The sequence below is a fragment of the Mustela nigripes genome, chromosome 3 (assembly GCF_022355385.1).
Source record: "Mustela nigripes isolate SB6536 chromosome 3, MUSNIG.SB6536, whole genome shotgun sequence".
NCBI classification, from domain to species: Eukaryota; Metazoa; Chordata; class Mammalia; order Carnivora; family Mustelidae; genus Mustela; species Mustela nigripes.
Genome location: NC_081559.1, coordinates 189134077 through 189146454, shown reverse-complemented (window position 1 = coordinate 189146454; position 12378 = coordinate 189134077). Strand labels below are relative to the sequence as shown.

Genomic DNA, 12378 nt, shown 5'->3' with positions numbered 1-12378 from the left:
GGTCTTAATTGTTGGCAGAGCCCTACTCCTCCTTCCTTGAGGAGAGGATGCTTGAGACTAAAACATCAGGGCCCAGAAATTCTCTGGCTGAAATTCATACTAAGGTGTAAATGACTATCATCTCAGTTTATCTTAAAACAAAGCAGAGAATGGAAGGAGAAGAAATTTCGAAGAGCAAAGGGTACTGGGGAGACCAAAACAAATATTTTTAGAACTCTGGTCTCAGCCTGGGAGGCCTGGGAGCATATGAATCTTTAATAAGTAAACTTTGTGTTAACTCGCTCTTCTCTCTCTGTTCCCAGGTGTCCTGCTTTGTTGGTGGTTGGGGACAACTCTCCTGCTGTGGATGCTGTGGTATGTAGGAATCGTCCACTTGTTTCTGTGCTTAATTCGACAGTCTGAATCTGGTTGGCCTTTGGGCAGAGGGCCCCAACATCAGCCTCTACCCCTGGTGACTGCCAGCCCTGTTTGCTTGGCACCGGGTCCTCTGTCTTTTATTTCCAGGCCCAACACCTGCTGTTCCACCTCCCATTGGTCTGTTTAGATGGGCATGTTTGCCGCTTGGCTTCCCGGCCAACAGACTCTCCTCTCGTTCGGGAATCTGGTAGAGTTTCCAGACGTGCTTGGTGCCTGATTTTCTGGCAGGGCAGAGAGGGCCTTGGGGAGTGGCGTTTAGACCAGGCTTTCTGACTCATTTCATCCCTTAATTCCCACCTGGGATGTTGGAGAGGCAAAGTGCAGACCTGACCCTCTCATAGCCCCACAGCTGAAGACAGAGAACCTTAGGGGTTACTGAGCAGAGTGCTAGCATGGTGACACACCTTGTGGCTACAGAGTGGGACTTGCAAAGGGCCATGAGTTTCCTGTGATCTGACCCACCAGGCGTAATCGTAGGATATATCAGTGCAGAGATATTGTTCATATGAAGGGAGATAATAATCTTACTGTAGGGCACTTGGAACATCACAGGTTACATGTGGGTATTTTGTCCAGTTTGGATGTGCTTCTGAGATAGTCATTGACAAATTAAAGCTAGTGGGTGTTAATCTCGTATGAAGACTGGTTGTCAGGACTGCAGATGTTGATCCGCTTGTAGAACCTCTGGCAGCACTGGGTTAAGTAAGCCCATTCATGCAGCAGCTGTTTCTGGAGCGTCTGCTGGATTTTAGCTCATCTTTGTAACAATCCTTCGAAAAAAGATTACCCCCATTTTATGGATAAAGAAACGGAGGCTCAAAGAAATTAAGTAACTTGTCAAAGGTCGCTAGTAATGACGGAGCTGGAACTTCGGTTACGTCGCTTCATCTTGAAGCTCACATTCTTGCCTCCATGCTAGTGGGAAGACGAGTTGCCACTCTGGGGGCAGCGAAGGGGGAAGGCTGATGACCTTGGCTGTGGGTGGGAAATTAACAGATCCCTTCTCCCTTTTCCTGGTTCAGGTGGAGTGCAACTCGAAATTGGATCCAACAAAGACTACTCTCCTGAAGGTACAGGCAGAAGGATGCGAGTTTGCCTTTGTTTCTTTCTCAGAAACCCCTAGCTCGCTGCAGAATGGAGTAGTGCCTAATTGAGGCACAGCTGGGGGCAGAGACCGTTTGAAATAATTATTTAATGTGTGTGTTCGTGAACATCTATCTGTTGTGCCCGTGGCTGGACACCCTAGGCTGCAGAGATGAAAGGAACTGTCTAGACCCGTGGGGGGAGCCCTAGAGTCTGTGGGCTACTGGCCTTGGTTCTCCAATGAAGGATGGACTAGGATTTGTGCAAGCAGGGGCTCTCCTAAGTGTTGGGCTGGATGTTCCTCCAAGAGGGGCTCTGCCATGGGAGGGCAGGACTTTGGCAGCTTCTCTGGGTACTTGAGGTGCTCGCTGTCCCTGAGGCCAGATGGAGGGTCTGTGCCCTCCCTGACTCCCAGTCCAGCCACCATATTGTTTGTGACTTGCGTAAAGGCACCACACAAGATGAGGACCCTTTCTGGTTGTACCTCCAGGAGGGCAGGCAACCCAGGTAGGGCCTGCGTGGAATGAGCTGAGGGTCTGTGGAGGACTGTGCCTTCAGTGGCCTTGTGAAAGGCACTGGGAGGCGTCTGATACTGAGGAGGGGACCTGGTCCCCGGAGCCGGCTCTTCACATACATTTCCTTTCTTTCTTTCTTTCTTTCTTTCAAAAGATTTTATTTATTTATTTGACAGAGAATGAGATCACAAGTAGGCAGAGATGCAGGCAGAGAGTTGGGGGGAAGCAGGCTTCCTGCTGAGCAGAGAGCCCGATGTGGGGCTCGATCCCATGACCCTGAGATAATGAACTGAGCCGAAGGCAGAGGCTTAACCCACTGAGCCACCCAGGTGCCCTGACTTCACATACATTTTCTATCAAGATTCCTTCACGGGAAATTACAGGTGAAGATGTGGGGCTTTGGGCCCCGGGGGGCTGCTGATCGGCACCAGGAGGCCCGTTGACTTTCCTAACTGTCCCAGCAAACTGTGTCTGGATTCTGGCAGCACTGGGGCCGCTATCCCAGGAGAAAGACAGAGAGGTCACAGTTACTGCTGATAGGGAGAGGAGGATGGAGCATTCGAGAAGGGGTTTAGTCTCCTCGTCTCCATTATAAGCAACCAGATCAGGGGAAGGGGGGTGCGGTGCTGAAAGTCACAGGAGTCTGTTCTCTTGCTGCCTTGCGGTCAAGAAGCTGCAAGTCCCAAGTCCAGGTGTGGGCAGGGCCACGGCCCCTTCGAGGGCTCTAGGGAGGCCCCTTTCATGTTCTTCCCTTTTGTGGCCGTTGCCGACAGGCCTCAGTTTCCCGGCTGGCAGCCGCATTCCTCCTGTCTCTGCCTCCATGCCGCCCAACCTTCTCTCTGGGCAGCCCTGTGACTAGATTTCCCTCTGGTTTTAAGGACACCCCCAGTCACTGGATTTCGGGTCCACCTTCCTCCAGTACGACCTCATCTTAGCTCAGCACATCTGTGGAGGGAAGGTGACAACCTATGAGCAGGGGTGGATTTGGCCGTGATGAGGATCTGAGTCCAGACAGCCTGGCCCCTGGGGTCGGTTCTGGTGTCCTGTCGCTGCATGGGTGCCCCCAGATACCCCAGTTAGCCTGACCCTGAGGCGAGACGCTGGGCCTTGGCCTGGCCCAGTGCCAGCTGCCGTCCTGGTCCCTCACCAGGCCTGCCGGTCCCGTGTCTCTCCTAGCCGTCCTCACCCCGCCCCCCCTGCTGTCCCCACCTGCTGCCCCAGTCTCCCGAGCCCTGGGTCTCTGGGTCATGGTCCCACGTGCCTGGTGGTTTGATGATTCCGTAGAAACTTTGGAAGCTGTGGTGTTTGTGCTGGTATAGCCAGTGGGGAGACTGAGGCCGGCCTTCCCAGGTGGAGCAGTTTCTGTCTAAGGGAACGTTCAGAACGTTCGACGAGAATGTGTGTGTGCGGGGCCTCCCACACGGAGGCTTTCTGGTCAGATGGACCCTGGCCTCAGGCCTGCTGGTTCCTCGAGCTCTCTCAGGCCCACCATGTGCCTCTGCTGTGGGATGTTCGCACCTTCGGTTCTCAGGGAACTGGGGGAAATATCCAGGGGCCAGCAGGGTATCTGGCATCTCAGTCAAGAAGACACAGATCCATGCCGAGATGGACAGAAACGAGCAGCCCTGGTGGGTGGGGGTGGGTGTCTCTCCACCCGTCAGGTGCCCAGTGTCAGCTGAACGAGGCCAGACCGGGCCGGGCGGTGGCAGGCGGGTCCCCTGGGGAGGGAGGCCTCTGCCGTGGTGTTTGGCACTGACCAGCTTCCCTCTCTCCTAGATGGCGGATTGCGGTGGCCTCCCACAGATCTCCCAGGTGAGTCCCACCTGTCCCGTGGGTGCCTCTGTGTCCTGTTAGCACCCATTCCCCCACTGTCTGCTTGTCCCCCAACTCACTGTGACATCTGACGACACCACGGACATGTCACTGTATACAGAAATTGCTTGAGCATCCTAGGAACCCCAGCGGGGTGGATGACGCTGGGGTTTATGAGGGGAGGGGGTTTGATGCACGGACACGGCTTGACACCTGCAGACCCAAGTCTAACTGTGTCTGGGGTTCGCCCTCAGAGACCACAGGATTCTGCCGGAGCTCAAGGCCAAGCAGAGCGGGGCAGTGGGGAGATGAAGCCAAAGTGTGTGTGTGTGTGTGTGTGTGTGTGTGTGTGTACACATGTATGTCTGTGCCTGTGAACACGTGCATGTGTCTGAGCACGCCTGTGAGTGCGCATGTGAACACATACGTGTGTGCACGTGTGTGTGCATGTGCGTACAGACGTCAGTGCAGTGTGTTTGCTGCCCAGCCACTCATCCCTCCCATCCCCCATCCGTAAATAACCCCACTGACCTAACCAGGGAAGGAACTTCCGGAATCTCTGTCCTTGAGTTTTCATCATCATAGTTTTCTTCTCTATCCTAACATGGAACATGATGTGAATCGTGGGTCGCCGTTGCCACCAAACGGTGGGAATGGACGGAATGATGCCTGTTCTGTCTTCTGTTCCCTGCCCTCCTGAAAGGGACTTCATGGCTTCTGCAATCCAGCACCCTCTTGATGAACAGCACTAGAATCTGGATCTTTTTCTAGAGACACGTACCCTCCTTCCCCTGGGCCCCCACCGTGGGAGCCTCTGGTGGCAATGAGCCTGCATGCAGGGTCCGTCTCACCTGCCAGGGTGTAGGGAGAGACAGGGACGAGGAGACCCCCGAGAAGCAGATTTCTGGAACAGGTGCATCCTGGGCTTGACTCGTTTCTCTGCATTGTCTCTCAACTGCAGCCACTCTCTCCAGAACTCTGCACAGAAGTGCAGGCACAAGTGGCTTTTGGTAGCTCGACTAGCCTCTTGGCAGTGGCTCCCTCCGCTCCCACTAGGAAAGTACAAAATCCTTGTAGTGTTTCATCTGCTGTTGTGTTACGCCTCATTACAGCTGGGAGAAACCAGAGGAGGGTGGGCTGGTCCCGCCTCCAGAGGGAACAGATGGGCTCCCCGCCATAGAGCCTGCTTAGACAGAAGCAGGGGTTAATACCTGCACGCGGGTGGTGCATCCTCCAGCATCCAGCTCGCTGCTGGACTTCTAGTGAAGCAGTATTTCTCCAGGACCCACGGTCCTCAGGCTGGCTCGGGGAGAGGGGCCCCAGGGTTCCTTCGATCTGCCCTCCCTTCCTCCCTCCCCCTGTCGCTGCCCCCTTCCCCTTCTTCCTTGTCTGTATTGGAAATGAGAACAGCTCCAATCCTGACCATAATGGAAACACGTTGTCAAAGCCTGGCAGGGGCTGAACCAGCCCAGTTTCCGGGAGACCAGTCCAGGGAGACCCTGTTTACTGTCCTTCCTCTTCCTCCTGCCCTTACGAGAATTGGGGGTGTGTTTCCAGGGGGCATCCCCATCCCTCATTCCATTTGCAAGGCCTCAGAGGTGAGAAGAACAGGTGTGTGTTGCAGTGTCACGGAAGGGGAAGGGAGGCTGGAGAATTGTTCTGTGCTGGGCTCCGATGACAACTCCTGTCACTTACTGTTGTCGCACAAACCCCAGACGGCAGCTTGAACACAGCCTCTCCCTTATTTATTGATTGATTATTTTTTTAAAAGATTTTATTTATTTGAGAGAAAGCGAAAGCGAGAGAGATCACAGAGGCAGAGGGAGAAGCCGACTCACTGCTGAGCAGAGAGCTTGATGCGGAATTCGATGCCAGGACCCTGAGATCATGACCTGAGCTCAAGGCAGACGCTCAACCGACTGAGCCACCCAGCCCCCCTACAGCCTCTCCTTTAAATGTCACATGGCTGTTTGTAGAATAGTGGCAGGCGTTGGTGGGGGTGGGCAGGAACACTGCGACTGCCGATGACTTCTCCCTGGGGCGGAAAGAAACTGAGGAGCGCAGACCCGGGACATCGCTTGGGATAGTTGGCGGTTAATGGGACTGTGGGTGTGGCCTTGAGAACATGTCACCTCCCAGTTCAGATGAATTTAAATTTGGAGAGATTAATTGATGGAACTGGGTAGGTTCTCAGTATTCCGAACTCATTTCACTTAAAGTCGCTCATAGATTCGGTTAGTTGGTTTACCCAACTGTCCATCATCCATCCATCCATTCATCCATCGATTCCTCTTCTGTTTTTAATCTCTTTGCATCCATCCTTTCTTTTCATCCATCTGTCGATACTCCTTACTTCGGTCCATCCGTCTTTATTTTTCTCTACCTGTCCACCGTCCTTCCAGCCAGCCAGCCAGCCAGCCTTCTCTTGAAGCAGAGAGTGAATTGCCTTGAAAGCATGGAGTTCAGAAAGCCCCAGATGAATCTGGAGGACCACGTATGAATTGACTGTAAGACCGTGGATGGATTATTTACCGCTCCATGACTGTTGAGCAATGAAACATGCATGGAAATGGCACCAACTTCAGAAAGTTATTGTCAAAAGAAGATGGACTGCTTCCGGCTGTTAGTGCTGTTACATTCCAGATGCTGAGTTGGACACATCACTATCAGTGTAATCATCTTCATGGAAACCCTCAGCACTTAGTGTGGCCATCTGTCCGTGTTTCACAGGGAGAGGTCATATAACGTGACCAGACTCCCCCAGCTATGAAGTGAATTTACAATTTTTTCTCCCTAGCCAAAGTGAATTCTGCTCCCCATGACTAACCCATAGTCTTTCCTTTCCTTTTGTTCCCTGTCCAATCAGCACGGGGTGGCCTTCCCTCTCGGGCCCAGCTCTTTAATAAAGGCGACTGTGGGCACAGCTCCACGTAGCCCTTCAGGAGGGAGACCTCCGACGACTGACCACACTGTCCCTTTTCCTCTTGCAGCCAGCCAAGCTTGCCGAGGCCTTCAAGTACTTCGTGCAGGGCATGGGATACAGTAAGTGTGGCCTTTCTGGGCGGGTGGTGGGGTGAGGGGCAGGCACGGGAATTGAAAACACAATGACCTGGACCGGGCTTGTAAGTAACCACGCTCAGTACTCCCGGCCAGCCTCAGCTTTTTGCAAATGAGGAAGGTCAGGGGAGGAAATGTTTAGGTGTGTGGTGGATGGGCGGTAGTGCGGAGGTTCTAGTATCTTCTTTATACCACGGTGGCTTCATCTCCATCCACTAATTACCAGGTGTGGTTTCAAACGGAATTTTCTTTAGATTAGGTGAGGACCCACCTTCTACGCACCAAAAAGAGCACAGTGGAACTCTGAAAATCTTCCACATTTCAGTTACATGCTTGCTTGCTTTTCTTAAAAATTTAATTTCAATTTAATTGACATATAGTACATCACTAGTTTCAGGGGCAAAACTTAGTGATTCGTCAAGTTATGTGTATGTGATTATGTGCTTGCTTACGAGACTTCCAGTTGGGATGGTGGTGGTGATGATGGTCATGATGAAAGATTATTACTAAATCATTTTTTTCCCCTCATTTAACCATCACAGTGAGCCTATATGATACTTTTTCCCCCCCTTTTTTTGAGAGAGAGGGAGAGAATGCATGTGCATACAAATGGGGTTAGGAACAGCGGGAGGGGGGAGACAATCTTGGGTTCCACACTCCGCACAGAGCCCAGTGAAAGGCTCAGTTTTGCAACCCTGAGATCATGAGCTGAGCCGAAATCAAAAGTTGGATGCTTACATGACTGAGCCCCCCAGGTGCCCATCCTATGAAGTCCTCTTACCTCATCTTACAAATAATGGAACTGAGGTTTGGAGAGATTAAGCAAGCAGCAGAGTAGGTAGCTCTGCAAGTTCTTTGAAAACCATAAAACTCGGTACATGGGTGATAAAGTCACCCATATTCAAGACTGTGCCTCTTTGCCAAGTCCTTGGATTTGGGAATTGAAGGAGAAATAGAAGCATACTTCAGGAACGTGCTGTTTCTCACGTGATGGTTATAGTTTAGTTGTTAGACACATCCAGCCTTCTTCAGCAGTGCAGTCCCATGACCGGGACAGACCATTGCCAAGTGTAAGCACTCTGGCGGGTTGTGGCCACAGATGGTACCAGTTGAGGTGTGAGCCATGACGTGGTTCTTTTGGCTCTTTCTGCCGACGGCTTTGAATTATAATTTATGTGCCCATCTTAACGAGGATGTCTGAATGTCTAATCTATTCATTTTTTTCCCCCTTGGAGACCGAAACTTTTTGTCATTTAAAACAGTAATGGTATCTTTGGTAAGCCAACCACACTCTTAAGATTGGCCGCAGCCGCCTTTAGTTTCTGGAGAGGCCAAGAGCCAGTGAGTCTCATTTACATGCTGCAGGCAGGGCCCGTGTCCCCAGGTGCCCTGCTCCAACAGAAAACATCTGTCTCTGGGTCTGCTGCCTTCTCAGCTACCTGCCCAATGGGAAAGCGAGCAGGCAGAGGCAGCGCCCGGAGAACGCTGCCGGATGGACTTAGTTTACCTGGCAGGGCGTACATCATGGCTTGTTTGCTTTGGACCTGCCCTGGCTTTGGATTTCTGCCCCGAAAGTGTATTCTGAGGAGAGAGGAAGTGAAAGACAGGCCTTGTTCCCTCCAACACACACATATCCACCCCCCACCCCACACACACCCCAGCTTCTGTTTCCAGGAAGCTGAAGCATCCGGCAGGTTACAGGGGAAGAAAGCAGGAAGAGCTCTCGTCCCAGAAAGCAAGTAGTCATCTGCTGAGTGTCTGCTCAAGCTGGGCCAGGCAGGACTCGCTCTCTGCATCCGTGACATCATTTGCTGGTCAGCCTTAAGCCCTGGGACATCAAAAAAACTCTCAGATTGGGGGACTGAGAAATAGGGGTTCAGAAAAAAATGTGAGCGACAGATGTGGGAGAAATCCCGATTCTCCCTGGATCTAAACACTCGCTCTTGGAGAAGGGAATTCAGTACAGCAAAGATTCGTTTGGTTTATGGGCACGTGTCCCAACAGGCCAGCCCCTGCGCCCTCGGAGTGACGGGCGTAATCACCGCCAGGCTTGTGTATGTATCCGGCTCCGTGGATTGTGACCAATTGCTCAGTGTGGCCTTCGCAGTGATGCTTTGTTTGGGTGGTGTACTAGCTTCCTATAGCTGCTATAACAGATCTCCGCAAACCGGATGGCTTAAAAACACCGAGTAACGTGTTTTCACGCTACTACAGCTCTAGAAGCCAGAAGTCCAAAATCAAAATGTATGCAAGGTCATGCCTCCCCTTGGAGAGTCTAAAAAGATCTTTCCTTGCCTCATCTCAGCTTCTGGAGGGAGCTGGCAGCCCTCGCTTTTCTTTGGCTTGTAGCCACATGACTCCCATCTCTGCCCTGGGTTCACATGGCCGTGTGAGTGTGTGTGCGCGCGCACGTGTAGGGATGTTCTGTCTCATGAACAACCGGCCTAATCTAGTATGACCTCATCTTAACAAAATGTATTGGCAAGGACCATATTTCTGTTCTTCAGTTCTGCTGCCTATGAACTTAGGGCTGGTGGTTAGGAGTTTGCGGGGAGTAGAGGGCAGGGTTCAGCCCAGTGCCGGTGGGGGAGTCGCTTTGTCTTCATTTCACTTTCTCAGCCATCTGCTCTGTGCAAGGCTAGTACAAGTGCTAAAGGATGGACATCGCCATTGATAGCTGGGAGCTCACGAGCTCTCTGGAAGAGATGACCAGTCACAGCTGGGCTGCAGATTTGCCGGCGCGGGGGGGGGGGGGGTGCCCTCAGATTCCCCACCTGTGGCATGCGGGGATTAGCCCAGCTGGTGTCCTCCAGGGGTGTCTTGACAGTGGAGGGCTGTGGTACGTGGGCACACACGGGGGTGCTGATGCTGGGGGATCGGTGTTTCCATTTTACTGATGGGCTTGGAGGGCTCCGAGAGGGACATTCCCAGAGTCACACAGCTGTTAAGCAAGTAGCAAACTTGGATTCAGACCCACCTCTAGGTTCAAGCCACTGTGTGATTGCACGTTCTTAGCTTCATGGGGACTTGCTGTCCACCATGGCGAGCAGATACGGAGAGGACAGGGAGCCCGGTGGCTGGGTGGATACCGGAATGGACAGGTCAGGCAGGAGGAGGCGCCGTTGCTGGCGTGCAGGTGCCCGTCGTGTTCTCTAACCGGGTCCCTCACCAGGGGCATCTCTCTCTCTCTCTCCCCAGTGCCCTCAGCCAGCATGACCCGCCTGATGCGCTCCCGCACGGCCTCTGGCTCCAGCGTCACGTCCCTGGAGGGCACCCGCAGCCGCTCCCACACCAGCGAGGGCACCCGCAGCCGCTCCCACACCAGCGAGGGTGCTCGCCTGGACATCACTCCCAACTCCGGGGCCACGGGCAACAACACCGGGCCCAAGTCCATGGAGGTCTCCTGCTAGGCGGCCTGCACCACGGCTGCCCCTGGACTCTGGGCTTGCGCAGCTGCCCTTTCTCTGGCCCTTCCCGCCCCCGCCTGCCACACCACACGTAACTCGTATTAACCCAAAGCTTATGGTGTAAGAGAGCTCTGGGGGGGGCACACAGTGAGACTGGGTTCATCAAGGGTGCCTTCCCCAGCAGAAGCAGGGTAGGCGGATCAAAGGAAAAGAAGGATCTCAGTGTCTGTGCTCGTGGCTGGGCTGGCCTGATGGCCGCCCCCCACCCTCCCTCAGAGACGCCGAACTGCCAAAAACAAGACATGCCGCCCTAAACACTTCCTAAATCCAGGCCTAGGCTGACCCGAGCATCCTGGTTCTAAAGGGCACTTTGTCGGAAGCCAGCCCCCTCTCCTTCCTGTTTCTTCTCCAACTAAAGACAAACTGACCCAGTTTCTGGAAACAGAACCCTGTTCTGATTTGGGGAGGGGAGAGCAGCAGATTGTAGGTAGCTCTTTTGAACTCCACCAAACAGGAAGCGGGAGAGAGGTGGAATTTATGTGGAGGCTAGAATGCTTGGAAAAACAAATCTACGCAGTTGACGTGAAGACATAGATTTTCAAATTTAGTGTATATAGCCACTCTTTCATGCCGAAACATACAAGCCTCTTCTTCTGGCATCCTTTCAATGGACAGTGAAAGTGGGCAGCAAAATCTCTGGGCTTTCCAAAGAAATGGTCTTGGCAAACATCAGTGTCATTGGATCGGAGCCCTTGGCTCTGCTGTCTGCCTCCTCCTCCGTAGCCCGACTTCCCACCCTGAATACGTGAGTGATGATTTCGTTCATGGGGAAGAGGACTTAGGTTTGTCCTTGCTTTCTTTGACATGGAGGGAAACATTCCAAACAGCCCTACATGGCTGTGATGAGTCTCCGCGCAGTGGGGCGGGGGTGGGGGTGGGGCAGGGGTTGGGGTGGGGGTGGTATTTGGTTTATTAGGTGTAAGGGATTTCTGTGGTTGTGATGGGATCCAGGGCAGTCGTGATTTCAGTTGATCCCACTCCGGTTCCCAGGAATCTTGGGTGATGGAGTTAACTTGCTTCCAATCTCTGACTAGTGGGGTTGAACCTGAGTGTGACAGCCGAATGGAATGTCTCTGACTTGGTAGCATCACTGGGTCTTCGGGGAGAACCGTTTGCCCCTGCAGGGGGGTGGGGATTCACACGGAGAGTGTTGGCTGAGAAGATGAAGGGATTCTGGAATATTCCATGGGACTGCCTTCCCTCTCCTGCTTGCCCCTCTTCCCTGCCCCTCTAACCTTTTGCTGAATGCAGCGGCACCACTGACAGTTCTGGGCAATGTCAGCATCGCTGTCAAGTTTCTGTACTACTGGCTTTTGATTTTCATTTTGGCTAACCATGGGTGATCTTAGAGGAGGTTTGATCCGAGTGGGATGAATCCGTGCGAATCAGCCACTGGGGCCTGGTGCTTTCTGGGACCCTACGATTGGTAGGTAGAAGGAAGTAGTCTAGACTTCAAGGTAACTGGAGGGGCAGTGACTCAAGTTTCTTGCCCCTACCATCCAGAGGCTTCCCCATCCCCCGACTTGTGCAGAAAGGTCAGGGGTCAGGGCAGGAGTGGCTGAATCGAGACGCAAAACTGTTCTGTACACGTCTTTCCAAAGGAGTTTCTTAATGAGATATTTGTATTTATTTCCAGACCAATAAATTTGTAACTTTGCAGTGGCTTGTGTCTTCTTCCTCTGAGAGAGTGGGTGTGTAGCCCCACATGGCGGGAGGGGTCCTTCCTCACCTGGGAATTCCCAACGCCTGCCTTAGGACATCACTGTCCCCGAAGACTACAATGCGAGCCACCGATATAAGTTTACCTTCTCTAATAGTCGTATTTAAAAGGTAGAAACCAGAGAATTTTAGTATGTTTCCTTTAACCCAGCATATCCAGAATATCAACCATTTCAACATAGAATCAGTATGACAATGATTAAGATAATTCACCTTTATGCTAAGAAAATCAGTAATTCACACTATAGTACCTCTCAATTCAGACCAGCCCTATTTCGGGGGCTCCATAGCTCAGACGGCACAGCAAC

At 52.6% G+C, this 12378-nt stretch overlaps 1 protein-coding gene across 1 annotated transcript in view; it reads left to right on the top strand.

Annotated features, from left to right (window-relative positions):
* Window positions 1-12010, top strand: part of NDRG1 (N-myc downstream regulated 1) — a 52541-nt gene extending 40531 nt beyond the window's left edge. The window contains exons 12-16 of the mRNA XM_059395202.1: window positions 303-354; window positions 1440-1487; window positions 3792-3827; window positions 6818-6869; window positions 10083-12010. Coding sequence (XP_059251185.1) covers window positions 303-354; window positions 1440-1487; window positions 3792-3827; window positions 6818-6869; window positions 10083-10294 — 400 coding nt within the window. The 3' untranslated portion in view covers window positions 10295-12010. The remainder of the gene's footprint in view (window positions 1-302; window positions 355-1439; window positions 1488-3791; window positions 3828-6817; window positions 6870-10082) is intronic.
* Window positions 12011-12378: the final 368 nt, after the last annotated feature.